Below are 17,834 nucleotides of genomic sequence, written 5' to 3' on the forward strand. Positions count from 1 at the left end.
GGGGGGACATTTTATGTGTGCTTATAGATCCCATACATAGCATGGATCCACCCACTCTAAAATTATTTTCTTTCACCAACTTTCCCATCAGCTCAGCCTAAGCCTGAGGTAAACCCAGTCACATGTCCTCCTTGTTTACTGTGCAGCTCAGGATGTCTCCAGGCAAAGAATTAGGCCTTCTCTTCCTCTTTTCATAAACATGTCATGTAAATTACAAGATTTACATAGTGTTTTCTTGTTACTGGGCGGTGTTGCTTAATTCTGTGGCGTGAAGTTCCCTCTGAGTGCGTAAATAACTGACACAAAACACACTAAACCAACTCAAAGCAACCGAGTGAGATAAGCCTTCTTACTATACATGTTAAAACAGGTATCAGACACTTAATGATTTTAAGACCTTTTCAAGATCTTTTTGAACAGAATTTAAGACAGATTTTTTTAGATGAATCATCTTTTTCCTTTTTCAAGCATTACAGGTAAGTATAAAAGTAAGAGTATTTATTTAAAGTGTTGTGTAGGGTTGCAGTGATATACCTGTTTTAAGGTATACCATGATATAGAAGTTGACGTTCATCGTACTATGTACAAGAAATGCAACTGGACGGAGAATGTCACCTTTATTTTAGTTATTCTCAATGTGGAGACATCAGACTGAATTTACTCCAGGACCGCGAGTGTTAGTCCTAGTTCACATTACACGATTTTCACCGTGATTTTGACGTCGCAGAGGATCTTGAGAGCCACCTTGGGTCGGAGGTGGGTTGGCAGATAGTCTGCCATGACGAGTCCTCATGTGTGAACAAGCCTACGAGCAAGTCGCCCCCCGTCTGTGACTGGGATTGGATATCTGGCATGCTGGAAAACTGGAGAAGTGTGACACGACTGACAAAGAGCATCAGCCAATGAGAGGTGGGATACGTCCCACGTCAGCACGCAGGAGGACGGAAGAAATGCAAGGAGGACAAGCCGCAGGGTTGCCAGGTCTGCTTATTAGCCGCGACTTTGGGCTTGTTTCTAAACGTCACCTTTCTCTATATATATCCGTCACTTCTTTTGGGCTTGTTTCCATAGCCCTGGTTGCTTGTTTCCCTCCCAAGATCTGGCAACACTGACAAGCCAGCAAGAAACAACAACAATGCGGCGTCCACAGGATCACGGGGAGCGCGTTGTGTTTGGACCCAGGCCCTGGAGGCAGATCTGATTCAACACTGGGAAGAATATCCATGCCTTTACCATGTGTCGTCTCCAAGTTTGGTGACATCACCGCGTTATCTGGGGCTCTGTCTGCGAGGGCTCGGTGGAGAAATCTTGTGGTGAGCACACACAGGTCGTAACGCGGTTGACAGAAACACACATCGCCAGGTATGAACACTCAAAAGATTACGATAGTCTCCGCGACGCAAAATCAGGGTGAAAATCGTGTCATGTGAACTAGCCTTTACTTGAATAAGTAAACACTGACCAACGGGACCAGACTGGCCGAGCCATATGCTCTCACTCAGTGGATGGATGATGTCACAGGAAGCCAATCTTACAAAGGAGGACCACACTTGTTTGTTTTGTTATGGAAGCTAACGTTAGCTAATGTGCTAAAAAGTTAGTGTTGCAGAGAAATCCAATATTCCTCTTAATCCCTCCCCAGTTTCTGATGAGGTGGACATGATAACCCTTAATACACATAACCTTATTCATCCCTACAACAGGAAATACTTTTTCCCTAACCTGATATGAAGTGTGCGCTGCACATGTGAGCATTTTTGATGATGGCCTCCGTCCAGTCCTTTGGTCTTATCACATTTAACCATAGTTGTCTTTGTTTTTGTTGACGGGCAGTGGCGGCTGGTTTTGAGCCATGACTCCTTCTATTCTGGCTCCCAATAACACAACAAGACAAACACATTTTAACACTCCTATGAAGCCTACAGCCCTGTGGGGGAGAGGCAGGTTTTGCCCTCAGCTAATAAAATGATGTTGTCGTGACGATGACCCTAAAGGAGTCTATAAAATGTCAAAAAAATGTAAAAAATGCTCATCACAATGCCCCAGAACCCAAAGTGATGTCTTCAATTTGCTTCTTTTGTCCAGCTAACAGTCCAAACCCCAAAGACTCTTCATATAATGTGATAAATGACAATGAAACGCAGATACTTTTGCTTAAAAGATGACTTAAATCAACTATCAGAACAGCTAGGGATTAATTTTCTTTCAATCATAAATCAACTAATCATTGCAGCTCGACTAGACAACAAAACCGGCATGACCAGATATGATAAGGGCCCCCACATCAGCACCTGCCACCATATCAGGACAGCCATCTCTGAGAGGACACACATCCTCCAAGCAGTGAGGATCACCATTGACTGGATGAGACTGGGCAGCTCCTTTATGGCACACTGGAGTAGCATTATCTCCAGTAGAACAAACACAGGCCATCATGGTGAACAGAGCCTGATGCTGGTGCAGCCAGGTCTCTCTCAGATGGCACTGTTTGCAGAGCAGGCTGCCTGACCCGCAGGAAACGACCACTATTGATTAGCTGGCAGCTGTCACATCCCTTCTTTCATTAGAGGGAGACTGGAACGCAAACATGGATGGGCGATAAAGGCGAGGAAGTTTATTCCCATGGTGGAAAATTAATATCATACTAATATTATCTGCCACTTTACGCAGCTGGAAATAAACAGACCTGATGACACTTTGGGTGTAATTCAGAGGGGAAACCTGTTAAAACTTAACTCAGAGTGAAGGTGCACCATATTAGCAGTCAGGCATGGAGGAAGTGCGCGGCAGGAAAAACCTCTGGATACAGAAACTTAACAAACTCACCTTCTGACGGAAGAAAGTCGCTTTCCTCTCAGCTCTCGGTCCGTGAGCAGCTGTTGTCAGTCCGGCGGTGAGGTGCCGGGTGAAGAAGCCTGTTAAAGTAAAGCTAACACCTTGAAAAATCTGCTCTGCTCCGGCACCAGCTCCAGCAGCCGCCCTGCGTCCCTCCGCAGACAGGATACTTTTCCGTGTGTCGGTCCTCGGTGTGGAGCGGCTCCCGGATCTCGGTGGTGTGTGTGTGGAGAGGCTGACAGTGTAGCAGTGTCTCCCTGTGTGACAGCGACTGAAACAACCGCGGAAAGCTATGAGGCGCTGTAGTGTGTGTGTGTGTGTGTGTGTCACAGTGTACACAGCTCGAGGAGAGGGCTGGACTCAGTGCGTGCGCACGTGAGCGCGCGGGCACCACACCAACGCACACACCCTGGAGGAACAAGACCGATTGTTTAATGATATCTCTGCGGGGACCATGAGAGGGTCCAGGCTGGTTAAAATGCTCATATTTAGTGCACAATCATCATCATCATCGTTTCTGTGATGATGCTCTGAAGTTGTGAGGCCTGAAGTTTTCCTCTCCTGTGTTTCTGTAACTCTGTGAGGACCTGAGGGCTCAGTATTATTATATATTAGATATTTTTGTCTCTTACGGTAACATTCTTAGAATATACATGTATATATATGATATTATTAATACATCCATGGTCTTGATCCACAGTAGGAGAGGTGGTGGGGCCCTTAGCATATCTGAGCCCAGGGGCCCGTTGTCCCATGATCCACACATGTGTATTCTACCTATGTTATGTGACTTAAAAATAGTAACACTGGACAAACGTTGCCTTTTTTCAGGTGGCAGGAGTGACAAGTGGTCATCCTCAACATTTGTTGTGTTTTGGTTTCAGAATGACGACAACAGGTGGCTCATGGGAGAGGTTTTCCGTGAAGGCTTTCTTCAAAGCCAGACCATGGATTTATTTCCTTCCCTTAACCAAGAGATCATTTTCTGGTGGAAAAAAAAGCTCTTGAATAAAATGTCTCCCAACTGCAGACAGATGGAGGAAACTAAGGATGCTTTCACACCTGCCCTGTTTGGTTCGGTTCAATCAAACTGAAGTTCATTTGACCCCTCAGTGTGGTTCGTTTGGGCAGGTGTGAACACAGCAATCACACACAGGTGTGCACCAAAACAACCGGACTGAGACCTTCTTGAAGAGGTGGTCTCAGTCTGGTTACAAAGGAACTCTGGTGCGGTTGGTTCTCACCATGAACCAACCACACCAGAGTTCGTTTGTAACCGAACTCTGGTGTGGTTGGTTTGTGGGGAGAACCAACCGCACCAGAGTTAATTTATAACCGGACTGAGACCTTCTTGAAGAGGTGGTCTCAGTCCAGTTACAAACGAACTCTGGTGCGGTTGGTTTGTGGTGAGAAGGTGTTCTGACCTGGATGTGAAGCAACTGCAGTCACATGACACATTGTTTGGGTTAAACATGAGCATGTTACAGTCCTGGAGGATTATTAATGTGCACCTCCTCCTGTACTGCCTTAATATGCACATTCAGCACATCCAATGCATCAAAACATTGTTTTCTAGTTGGAGCCGCGCCTCGTTTTCAAACTGTATGGTTTGACTAAAATGAACAATGACAGCAATATAGTCCACGATGAGCAGCGCTAAAATCAACCTGCGTAGTTGTCCCTCCATTGTGACATTAGAAAGTGTCACATTTATCTTGCAAGTGTACTCTTCTTCGACGTTTGCTTTACTTCCTGGATTTTTCCCACATGGAAATTCTGACCAATCAAGAGCAGCTTTCTCACACAAGGCATTTGATCTGGTCCTCTTGTAAATGCTGCAGTGAGAACACGAACCAACTCTAGGCAATTATACAACTTTGGAACAACATGAGTCCCTGATTCAGACCAAAGGAGACCACTCTAGGTACAAAATACGCTGCAGGCTACAAGATGTTTTTTGTTGTGTGTTGTGTTTTCCCAAATGATGTACAGATTTTTTGGCATTCTAATATCTCTAATGGCTTGGAAAATGGTGCATATAACTGCTGTAAATGGAGGGAACAGACTCTCTGACCCAGACCCCCCGAGGTTTTGGCTGAGCCCTGAAAGTTTACAGCGTCTGGCTCCACCCCTGTTTCCAGGTTTGTCTTGTCATGATGTTTATGCTCTAAAACCGAACACTTGTTTCACTGGATCAGTTTGGACAGACACTGGCCTTTAACCCTCATAGATTCACAGTGATGAGTGAACCCAGATCCAAGAGACGGTTCCTGGATTTGGAAATAGGAAGGTTTTAATTTAATTAGCAGTGACGCACATCAGGTTTTGAGAGGAGCAGCCTTGAATGCAGAGAACGCTGGTTTGCTGGCCAGCTACAGGATGAGAGAGACTCTGTCCTTGTTACAGCTACAACATCAGCACTAATGGATTATAATGGAGGCATTTCAATATAAAAAGCAGGGACTGAAGGTAAAGAGATGGGGCCGTTTTAAGATGTTTCCTCCATTTGTGATCAGGAATTCTGTTTTTTAATGAGATTTGTTTCTCTTGCTCTGTGATTTAATAAAAATACAGTTCGGAACAAACAGACAGATTATTGTTTGACCCTTTTGTTAAAGCCAAAGAAAGCAAAAAAACAACACCAAAAAAACAGCTTAATTTGACATACACCCTCATTCTGCAGCTCTCTTCTCTGTCCCAAGCCCCTCCCACGGGTATACACACCTGCTTCATACAGTAACCCAGAGGAGCCATAGGTCAGTGGCTATAAGGGCTTGAATTCAGCCAGTACAAAACCCCTGGTGCAATGTGTCACAGTAGGCTGGTGGCAGCAGCAGCACCGAGTCTAACCTGTGTAAAGGCAGCAACAAAAAGTTTGCTGACCCAGCTGGGAACTGAGGCTGTCGGTTCCCGTGTTGCTGAGGTTTGCACCAGTTGGATTCAGGTTGCTGCAGACACTGACAGGAGGTACGTCTCTGGAGCTGCTGCCTCTCATCTCCTGCAACGACGGGGAGTGAGGCTCTAGCTAATGTTAGCTTCATAAACGAGAACTAGAAGCAGCAGCCATAAGCCTTTGGCTTCAGTTAACAGAAGGCTGAACTGTTAGCAACATTTCCTCTTCATCTCTGAAATCGTATATCTGCTTTGCCGATATTGACATGTGTTTTATTTTTTTTATTGTCAGACTCTTTTTGATCAGTCCGTTTTCCTTTTTCGGGTTGCTTTGCAGTGTAGGAAGTTGATGCCAGTGCTGGAATAGCAACTTTCTCTGCAAGATTCTCCACCATTGAGGAACGTGCACGCACAGCTGCGTTTGAAGACCAACCAACCAATAGGAACGCCCTCCCTCTGAACAACCAGGTCTGACTCCAAAGTCAACGAAATCCTGCGCTTGGGCAATGACTTGCGACGTCATACGCTGATGTATAAACGTCGGCATGATATGCGGCCTGTAGTAGTCGGTGGAAACGTGCAACACCTGATTCATCCTCAATCAGAAGGAAGACGCTGGCACTCCAGGGACTAAGCTCAACAATGGTCTTTATTTACCATAACCAGGAAGGAGCAGCAGACCTCCGCTTTGGAGGTTGGAACAGACTGACGCCACTGCCCTGAAAAGTGTCACATGATCAAGCTAGGGCTGCTGGGAAATGGCGTTCTTAAAGGATAACAGGGAGTTTTCTAGACGGCCAGTTGCCGTTATAGTTTAACCGTGCTCAGCGGCGTCAGCGGGTAACGTGGCAGGACAAAGACTAAAGTTAAGGCGTCGGAAGTCTGAGTAGGGCGGGCAGGAGGGGTGGTGAATGGGTCCTATAAACACCGCCTTCACCTGGGAGAACGGTGTTCACATCCTGTAAGATGCTAAAGCCAAACCCTGTTCTTTTTTCCTAAATCTAACCATGTGCTTTTGTTGTTGGAGGACAAAAAACAGAAATTCATGTTGTTGTACTGATGCAGTGCTTTTATTTTGAAAGAGACTTTATGTAAATGGTAAATTCCTGTAAAAACGGAAGTATATTTTGAAAGACGACAATGCATGTAACAGGCAGAACTGCCTACTCCAGCTTTAATGTCCCTTGTTGTCAGTTTGTAGAATATACAGGGAGGTGAGTCTACGTGTCTCGAGGAGAGCGTTCAACCTTTGAAACTCTCTACTGGTTTTTGAGCTGCCCCAGCAAGCTGTCCATTGCAGTGGCATCAGGAAATAAATTGTCTGTTTTACCAAAGAACAAGTTTATCTGCTCATCTCTTCGCGGCATGACTTTGGAGAAATCTCAAGTGAATTTCCTCCATACAGCTCAACAAGTGTCAAGACTGTTGGTTTAACCAACTCCAAAACAACTGTATAAAGTGACGTGTGACATTTGAATCAGCCACATACAGACATGAAGACCATGAAGAAAACACACACTGTTTCAAAAATTCCTCAGCTCCGGGTGTGCAAAGTAAAACATGAGGAAGTAGGGGAACAAAAGGAAGTGTTGAGAACTTGCACCAGACAAGCTCCACCATCCTCCCTCATTCCTAACCCACACAAGGAAATGAATTTACGTGTGTGCGTGCAAGAAAGACTCACTGCAGCAATCACACAAGCTGAACATCGACTGCTGTGAGTTCAGGGGCCGTTATTTGGAACTCCAGTGATACTGCAGAGCAGCCCCGCAGAAATATGGTGTGTTAAATTAATCATGAGTCTGGGAGTCTGAAGCAGCTTTATTCAATCATCTCTAATGTGGAAATGTAGACCTAATTTGCAATTGTCTGATCTCAGTGATGGATGTGCATCTACGCAGCACAAAAACACTGAAATCCTGATACAATGTGTAATTTATCAGAGCGACACACACACACACACACACACACACACACACACACACCTCGGCCTCACTGCAAGTGATTATCCACCTTTCTGTGGTGTGCACCAAAAACTGAACTACTGGAGCTCATAATGATGCCAAGTGGGAGCACTGCAGACCATCATAAACCCACTGCACCTATAAAGAGATTATCTGAACGTTATATAGAGATGAGATGAACACCATAACTCACGACTGCATGCTCCTTTAAAATCCCAAAAAGAGATTATCTATGAATATCATAACAGAGAAGAATACACAAGAGATGACTTTCTCTCCCCTGATACCAATCTTCTAATACTGAGCTCTTATCTAAAACCGCTGCTTTCTTTTGAGCAGCATTTAAAGCCTGTGTGTTATTGTGTGTAACTCATCGGGATCATTTAAGGTGATACGAGGCCAGGGATTTTTGAGGTGATAGAGACTGAGTCAGGTGCCTGATTTGACTGAATAAATGTGACTGACAGCGAAACCCCCTGAGGGTTTGGGCTCCTGAAGGCCACTGTTAAACAATTTCACTGTGTGGCAGTTAGTTTGTGGTTAACTGTTTAATGTGTGTGTTGACTCCAGCTGACTTGAAGGAATATTTTGACATTGTGGAATATACACTTTGCTTTCTTTTATTAAGAACTGCACCTCTTCCTGTCCAACACATTCTCACTCCGATCTCGTCACATGTCCATGTTTGGTCATGGACTTTCCGCGTCCACATACGACGTCCAAGGTACCCTGGGTGTGTTGGTTGTTGACGTTCTGGGATGCCGTGTCAACTTCAGCCTGTTACATGCATTGTCTGTTTTCAAAATACACTTCTGTTTTCACAGGAAATTTAACGTTTACATGCAGTCTCTTTCAAAATAAAAGCACTACTTTGGTACAACACCGCAAATTGACAAACACAAGTGGTTAGGATTAGGAAAAAAGAACAGGGTTTGGCTTTAGAATCTTCTGGGACACGAACACTGCTCGTCCTAGTCCTGACACATTTACTCCTGACACCATTAAACTATAACAGCATCCAGTTGCGTACCATGCCAACATTAAAGGATGCATTACTCGTCGTTTTCTGACTGCCTCAGCGCCTGATTTCGACGACTTCGGAGTGAGACCGACTTTCCTATCATACAGCGAGCAAACACTGAGATGGAGCACAAAAAAATGTCTCAATACACTACCAGCGCCAACAACATTCAGCAAGTGTGTTGCACCCAAGCAACAGCTTCGAAAATATGATGGAGGTGGAGCAATTGTGCAAAACTTAAAAATAGAGCCAGGCTGGGCGAGCAGTTTTTCAAGCTAGCTTCACCTGGTTGCTGGCAAACAGATTACGACATCGTCATTGGGAAAAACTGAAACAATCAGATTTTCGCATCTTGTCCAGTTAGGAGGAGGTGTTACGCCTGGTCCACACGTCCATAGCCATTTTTTGAAAAAAAGGGTTTTTTTGTCTTACTTTCTCAAATAAATCTCTATCCAAATAAAAACACAAAAACACAACTGAGGTGATGTTAAGAACGTGAAATTGAAATGTACTTGAAATCCAGTGCTTGCGGCGTCACTGACGAAAAAAGCTGTCCGTTTAAAAAAGTCACGGCTCTGGATGTAGATTTTTCCATGTTGTTGCCAGCTTCTTCTTCTGTTACGGATTTAATGTTATTCGACTTCAGGGTCAAAGTCCGGGGCGGAAACTGTGGAGCATGCTCAGAGCGCCTCAGTTAGTTTGGGTCTGATTGACTGTATACATGCAGGAGTGATGGCCTTATCTGGGTGTGTTAGTCCGCCTATGAGAAACTCAACTTAGTACAATTTTAGTCAAACTAACATGTTTTCATGTATTTTAAAAGTCCGGTTTTAGTCGGACACAATAAATCAATTTTCTCTAATGTCATGTAAATGTACTGACAGTTTGTGGTGGATTTGTGTCTCTATGCAGTCGTTACGCATCTTTTTGTTGCAGTTTTGTGTCTCCTTTTAGTTGTTTTGGATCTTTTTGTATTCATTTGTTTCCCTTTGAGCTAATTTTTTGTATTTCTTGGTAGTTTTGTGTCACTTTAGGGTTGTTTTGCCTGCTTTTGTAGTTATTCTGTGTTTCTTTTAAGTTCCTTTGCATCTCTTTAAGGTCATTTTGAGTCTCTTCCCAGTCGGTATGTTGTTGTATGTTGTTGACATTTAAAACAAAGGATTACTAGGAATACAGTTGCATAGGAGAGGGATGAGAAGAATAAAACTCGTAGAAAAGACTCCAGCACACTGTCTAACTTAAAATAATAATAATAATAATAATAATGATAACAAAAAATAATGATTTTAATGCTGCTGCAACGTTTCAGTGACTACACCTTTGTCAGGCAAACAGTAGCTGTGTCGTCTGACAACTTGCAATCCAGTAATCTATCCATGAGAGTAGGAATTGGGTGTAAACAGTATTACTAATCTTGAAACCTATCTTTGTTGTACTATGCTGAATTTTAAAGACTGAATGTTTTGCTGCCAAATCTTTAACAACTGAATCCATGCTGTAATAATCTGGACTGTTCTAATTGCAAATCAAAGATCCCCAACACTGCCAAGTAAACGTGGTCTTTAATACTCTAAATTGAATATTATGCCAACAGAAGAACATTCACTCAATAAAACTGATTTCTTTAGGGAATAGCACAGTAGGATAACCACATCAGTATATTATTATCTGAATGAAACAAAGTTGAAGGTATTTTAAAAACCTAAAAGCCTGATGGACCTGTGGCTCCAAATTTAAAGACACAACGTCAGACGTACATGAAAGAATATGAACAGCACAATGTTTAATCTCTTGATCACAGAGTTAGTTCAGTGTTTACATATTTAAAATACATTTTCATTAAAATATCTGGAAACACTTTACAAATGAGATGCACTAATCGTTCCCTGAATACGCCTGTGTCCAAACAGCGCCCCCTGCTGGGGATACAAGTAAATTGCCCACACGGTACCTGAGGTTTGGTGACTACATGTTACTGTGTTTTAAAAGAAATGTCGTTCTTAATGGGGGGAATGATCATGAGCAATATAATCAAATGTTAAGGGCAAATATTAAAATGCAACACATCCTATTTTGTGACACATTAGATACTGATCGACAGGACGAAAAGTGTGTAGCTGACGGGAATAAAAGTGGACGCTCAGTGTCAACAAAGACGTCCTCCTTCATAAGGACACTTAGGAAATCTGTAAAATTAGATTTACATAATGTCACGTACACTTTCATTTAACTCAAGCCCACATTAACACCCACTCTGCTCTAAATGGTGGATAATTTCAGGGCTGTGTAGATCAAGTTAACGGTGGTGCAGAGGAACCCGATCAGGTTGCAGAGGCTTGACAACCCGTGGTAGCGGCCAAACGTGCGTCTGTAGGCTTTGTACTTGGGGTCCTGCTCTTTGAGCTTAGCATAACCCTCTTTCTGACTCCCCAGGCCGACCTGGTCCCCCAGACCGTGCTCCTTCTCCACATCCCTCATCTGGAACATCACCTCAGTGGCCGCTGGGCCGAACCACTGGGCATTCAGACCGACCATGATCAGCGCCACAAAGTACAGAGCCATCTGCAGGACAAGACGAGATACCTTAATGTAAGATTGTGATGATTTAATTGCAAATACAGTGATTAAAATAAGCATTTAAAACTGACCTGCATGGTTTCGTGCCAGTCCAGCAGCTCCCTTGGGTGGTACACAGCATACACAGCCAGGCTGACGAAGTTGCTCCCCAGCAGACAGTAGAAATACACAGGGAAGAGTTTACTCTGCACCAGGCCGAAGGTGTGACGACTTACCTGCTGCACCAGTGCAAAACCTGCAGGCACAGATATCACGATAAAGACAAGGGGTCAGAAATAAAAATATAATGTTGAAGCAGGAATCCATATTATGTGGCAGCCGAGCACAGTCTCACTCCGAAGTCGTCGAAATCTAGCGCTTGGGCAGGGGGAAACATGGTGGGACAAGGGCGTAAGTTAAGGCAGCGAAAGTCTGACTAGGATGGGCAGAAGGGGTGGTGGATGGGTCCAACAGACACTGACTTTCACCCGAGAATGCGATGTTCGCGTCCCATAAGATTGTAAAGCCAAACCCTGTTCTTTTTTCCTAAACCATGTGTGTTTGTTGTTGAAGGAAAAAAAACATCAATTTGCATTGTTGTACCGACGTAGTGCTTTTATTTTGAAAGAGACTGTAAGTAAATGTTAAATTTCCTGTGAAAACAGAAGTGTATTTTGAAAACAGACAATGCATGTAACAGGCTGAAGTTGACGCTGTGTCCCAGAACGTCAACAACCAACACACCCAGGGTACCTTGGACACCATATGTGGACGTGGAAAGTCCATGACCAAACGTGGACATGTGACAAGGTCGGAGTGAGAATATATTGGGCAGCCATGACATGTCTGTGCGGCTCATACCTCCTATGAAGGAGACCCAGACCTGCATACCCCAGGTGAATGAGAGCACCAGAAGGTGCAGCACTTTGACCAAGTCTGTGGGCTCCCCCTCTGCTGCCATGATGTCACTCTGCAAAACACATACAATATAAACACAGTTAGCCTTTTTGTTTTGTTGATACTGGCGTTACTTCCTCATTGGTGTAATCAAACATTTTTCCTTTAATTTATTTCCCTCTTACATTAAAATTCAATATGTAGAAAAGGCAGCCCTTCCCTTTGCCACTACCTGGGCTTGCACCAAGGTTATTATAGTGAACTTAAACTAAACTAAAAACTAAAACTAGGTGTGGAAAAAAAACAATAAAGCTAAGTGAAATAACAAGACCTTTAATATTGTGTAATTACAAAACTAACTTCTATGACTATTTTTTTTGCCCATTAAAGAGTTTTTTGGGGGAGTTTTTCCTGATCAGGCCAAAGGAAGGACAGAGGGATGTTATATGCTGTTAAGCCCTCTGAGGCAAATTGTGGTGTGTGATGTTTGGCTCTATAAATAAAACTGAATTGAATTAAAAGTAAAATACAATGTGCAGAAAATGTCTTTAGTTTTTGTCAATTTGGACAAATTTGTCAACACAAAAAGGCTGAGGAGGCACTGGTGCATTTCTTTATAGAGACTGAGACGTCTCCATGACTGTGAGTCAACTGCCTTTACAAAGTATTGCATTAATATTGTAATAACTATTCTGAACTTCTTAAATCTTGCCCCGCACAAATACCCCCCGTATTATTAAAAAACCTATGGAAACTAACTGAAATGAAACTGAATTCATACAAAAATTAAAAACAAAATAAAAATATTTTAAAAAAGGGATACAAAACTATAATAACTCTGCCTTATACATCTCATGATGGAAACGGCCATATAATAAGTTATTATTCCCTTTTAAGAATTTATTTTGTCTCACAGGTTAATGAGCTTGAAAATAAAATATGTATTACATTTGTTTGTCAAAAACCTGCTGTTACCTAAGCAGCCGGTGGCCACTATGAACAGCTCATGAAGGCTGCAATGATTTACAGTGTGAAATGTTAAAGCTCTACTCATTAAGAATTTGCATTAGGCAAAAGTAAATTATAAAATCGTCATGATGTGTTCAATGTAAGCTTGTAAAGTTTATCTTTTGCTCAACTGGGGCACCAAGTATGCTAGAACTGCCACTGAGCATAAGACATCATTCACCATTACTTTGCAAGTCAGAGTTTAATATTCTGTGACTCAATTCTGAAAATAATCATGCTTATAAACAAAAAAATCATCAAGTACTGAGCTGATAAAGACAATGTTAACCTCCTGAGACCCCAGCTTTGTGTGTAAAAAATTATACAACTGTTTCACTTATTTCAATACCTGAACATTGATGTGCAAAAACAAAACAAAAAGTCGTAGTGTCCTCGAACGACAGGATTTTAGCTTGTTACTGTTGCTAAACTGGGTCAAATTTGTTGCCATATCAAACTACAGATGTTATTTAGCACAAATAATTCAGTCTCAACCACAAAATCTGATCAGGTTTTGTACCTTGTCCACTTTGTGTTGGGACTAGGGCTGCAGCTAACGATTATTTTCATTGTCAACTAATCTGTCGATTATTTCTTCGATTAGTCGACTAATCATTTTATCGAACAATGTGTTAAAATGTTGGTCTGTCTCTCCCAAACCCCAAAATGATGTCATCTAATGTCTTGTTTCGTACTCACGCCACTCACGTTTCAGTTCACCATCATGGGAGAGTGTGTAAAGCTGCCAATATTTGATGACTGATGTTTGTTTTTATTTCAATCTTTGCATATTATCTTTGCATTACAGTACACATCATACTTATACTGTTTTTTTTTAAATAAATACTGTAGATTGAAAAGGAAAAGGCTACCGCTGTACAGCTTATTTGTGCCTTCCCTTAATCCGTCCCATCAATAAATGATTGCAAGAATGGTCAGACCAACAAGGAGAAAAAAAAACAACAGAAAAAAACCTGGAAATGTATCCATCAAGAAAACGAATAGTCAATAATTAACATAAAAGTCACAATACACATTATTAATCTGATTGTGCACCAATTTTACTATACTTTTCAAGTAGAATATACTTAAACTTCTTTTTACACTGAAAGATATTTTTACTTTTTTTCAGTTCGTCCGGTAAACTATTCCGTAACTTCACCCCAATGGCAGAAATACACATACTTTTAAGTGTTGTACAAACTTTAGGTTGTCGGAAATTAAATTCACCTCTTAAATCATATTGCCTGTCTCTGTCAACAAACATTTTTTGTAGTTTCCTAGGGAGTAAATAACTTCTTGCCTTATATACTACCTGTGCTGTTTTAAGATCAACCTGACATGGTCTATATGGGTTTTCCAGTTAAGTCTGTGATCTATTTTCACTCCCAGAAAAGTATAATCATAAACTCTTTCAAGGCTAAAGCTGTCTATACTTACTTGTACCTGTATGTTAGGGTGAACTCGTCTGTTTCCAAATAAAATAAACTTTGATTTATTAACATTCAGAGAAACTTTGTTGTTATCAAACCACAGTTTCAGTTTCCCTAGTTCAGTTGTGACATCCCCCAATAGCTGTTTTAAGTGCTTGCCAGAACAGAACATATTAGTGTCATCAGCACAAATGACAAATTTAAGAATATTAGAGACATTAACTATATCGTTTATGTATAATATAAATAATTTGGGACCAAGTATTGATCCCTGTGGGACGCCACAAGTGATATCTAAGCATGCTGACCTGTACTCATCCAACTGCACAAATTATTGTCTATTTTCAATATAGCTTTTTACCCAACTAAGCCCCCCCCCCCCCCCCCCCCCCCCCTTATACCATACCGTTCCAACTTTTGTACATAAGAAGCTGCAATAAGAGTATTTGGGGTACTTTTACAGTACTTTTCTAGGAAAAATGACTCAAACCGATTAGTTGACTACTAAAATAGTAACTGATTATTTTAACAGTCAATTGGTCGACTAATCGTTGCAGCCCTAGTTGGGATCAGCTGTAGACTGAGCTTACAAGTCTACAAAAGCAAGGACAACAGGTCTAGTTCAGCAGAATGAATTACAAGGTGCAGGAAACCCAAAATGTGATGTGTGCAGGGTCTCAGAGGGTTCGGTGTGTGTCTTGAGCTATTAAAGATGGCAGGTCTCAGACACATAACATCAGGAGCAGGGCCACAGCGATAAAGGTCTAGTGTGTGTTTACAGCCTGCTGCTCCACACATGCAGCTGACCTGATAAGCCCCCATGAAGAGATAACACACAGCAGAGGAAACACATCTCACAAATATCATCTGTGTAAACAACAACATGTAACCGAGGCTACAAGTTACCAACATATGGTGACACATGTAGACACATTACAGACGAGCAGTGAACCTGTACTGTGTGTCTGTAACATGTCTCCAGCTGGAGCTGACATGCTAACAGCGTTAGCCTCTGAGCTAACAGAGACACACTAGTTTAATTTCGGCAGCTTCACTTCCGCCATGTCTCTTTTCACCAGCAGTCACTCACTGAACATCACACACACGTGCACTCACCTCGGCTTCCTTTCCCCGTGAGTATTAACTCTGCGGTGTCAAATGCAAATTAATAACCTAAGTATGATCCACGGTTCAGCAGAGCCACTTCCTCTGTCATAATATTATATCACAAGCCACGCCCCCGAGGCCAGACGGACCAATGGGATTCTTTCAATATGAATATATTATAATATTTCATCCATTCATCGATTTGTGGTCGATGTTTGTCTTTCACGGTCCATCAGTTGGGTTTTATTTATTCACCCAAACATGTCACGTGCTTCACCACGTGTGTGCTCGAGCTGGACAGCAGCAAGTGATGATTTACCTGTTGGATTTATTAAGTACATTATTCAGTTTAAATTGAAGTCTGTCTCAGATTTAGACTGGTAAATAAAATAAAGAAAAATAAATAATAAATTAAGGATTAAAAATGTAGCTTTGACAAGATAAATAAATAGCAAAGAGTGTTATAAATATTACAAATTAAATTTTAATAATGTCTGTGCAGGTCTCTATACACAGGCAGCCATTGAAAACCTAACCATACACATAACAACTCACTAAAGTTATATAATACTTACACTGTGTGCAATTTAAACCACACACACACACACCACGCTAATTATGGCTGCATTATTAAATCAAGTGAAATTGTTCTCGAGGCTATGCTTCCTTGGAATTATTATGACTATCATTTGAATTTAAGTCTGTTTCAATATTTTGACATGTAAAATAATAATAATCATAATACATATCAATAATGTAGACTAAGCAAGATAAGTAAATAACAGAAAGTATTATGTATATTATAAATGAAATGCAGTATTGTAAGTCCAGGTGTCTATACACAGCAAGCCATTTAAATTGATGTGTGTTTCAATGTTTTTTGACAGGATTAAAAAATAAAATAAAATAAATCAAAATGAAATAAAATAAAATAAAATAGAATACTGAGAAGTTGTATCCCAGAATGTGTCTTTTATAAAACCACCATGTGAAACAGCGACTCTCCTCCTGCACCTCATCCATCCTCGCACTCTCTTTGAGTATTTCCACTTGAGAAGCTTTCATTCATGTCTGTGGCTGTGTGGCGCAGCAAGAACCTCCCCTACACACAGACTTTGTTCACCACATTTCAACCTTAAGATGTGGCTCAGACCTTTCATTATTTCTTTGGGGAAACTTTTAATTAGTGGGTTTTGTTTTATCTCAGCTGGATAATCCAAAGAGAATTTTTCCTTTTATATGTCAGCAGAGCCAAATGGGATTTATTTTCATTTATTTAATTCTACTTTTCTGAGGCAAAGTGCAGGTTGGACTTCGCTTGCCAATACAGAGCACCACAATATGACAGAAGTGGTAATTCGGGCTAATTGATTTGTTGGCAGGTGCTTCCTGGAGTTGCTCCACCTGGGCGAGGGATGTGTTGATATTTTTTGGCCTGAAGTCAGACAATTACTGCACAGTAAAAGGTTAGACGTGGCTGCATCCCAAAGAACAGGACCTATGGACACACATCACACAGGGAAATCATTCAGCTCCTCTCAGCAGCATCTCAACCCATTACCTGCAGACGACGATGAAGGTTTTTGATAGCACATTTCTATCATTTTCACGGTTTCTGAGCTGATTATGAGCACAAAAATGAATGATATTAATCGATATCAGTCGTATCTCTGCTTCACCTGATGATCTGAGTCCTCTTGACAATCTTTAAACTGCATTTCAGAAATGAATCACGGGATGGCTCAACATCATCTTCTCTCAACTCTACATCTGCTGCCTTTTTTAAACTTTATTTTTTAAGTAAATCTTTCTGTGTTTTAAATTCTCGCATCAGTCTTTATGTGCTTTATATCTTTGTCTGAGGCACATTGTTTTGTATCTTGTTGTATGAATTGTGCTCTATAATATGTTGGGTTTGGTTGTATTTATTTTTCCCTTTATTGTGCACATGTCCATATGCAAGGGCAAAAAAATAGATAAATAGAAAGCAAAAACAAACAAACAAAAAGAAAAGACAATACATGTAGGGTACATTTTATATCACCAGAGTTTGTGTTACATGCAGAATATTATAATCCATTTAATAACTTAAAGGTTGTAATGCTTTTTTGTTTTTAACTT

The 17,834-nt window shown here is 41.4% G+C and overlaps 2 protein-coding genes across 2 annotated transcripts in view; both read right to left on the bottom strand.

Moving 5' to 3' along the window:
• Positions 1 to 3,160, bottom strand: part of rab3db (RAB3D, member RAS oncogene family, b) — a 33,247-nt gene extending 30,087 nt beyond the window's left edge. The window contains exon 1 of the mRNA XM_033643779.2: positions 2,827 to 3,160. The gene's annotated coding sequence lies outside the window, so the exon portion shown is untranslated. The remainder of the gene's footprint in view (positions 1 to 2,826) is intronic.
• Positions 3,161 to 10,475: 7,315 nt separating this feature from the next.
• tmem205 (transmembrane protein 205) lies at positions 10,476 to 15,878 on the bottom strand. The gene is made up of 4 exons (XM_033644700.2): positions 15,723 to 15,878; positions 12,130 to 12,238; positions 11,361 to 11,524; positions 10,476 to 11,274 (listed from the first exon to the last, which is right to left on the bottom strand). The coding sequence occupies exons 2-4, from the start codon at positions 12,227 to 12,229 to the stop codon at positions 10,972 to 10,974; spliced, it is 567 nt and encodes a 188-aa protein (XP_033500591.2). The 5' UTR covers positions 12,230 to 12,238; positions 15,723 to 15,878; the 3' UTR covers positions 10,476 to 10,971.
• Positions 15,879 to 17,834: the final 1,956 nt, after the last annotated feature.

This window comes from Epinephelus lanceolatus, chromosome 18 (assembly GCF_041903045.1).
Source record: "Epinephelus lanceolatus isolate andai-2023 chromosome 18, ASM4190304v1, whole genome shotgun sequence".
NCBI classification, from domain to species: domain Eukaryota; kingdom Metazoa; phylum Chordata; class Actinopteri; order Perciformes; family Serranidae; genus Epinephelus; species Epinephelus lanceolatus.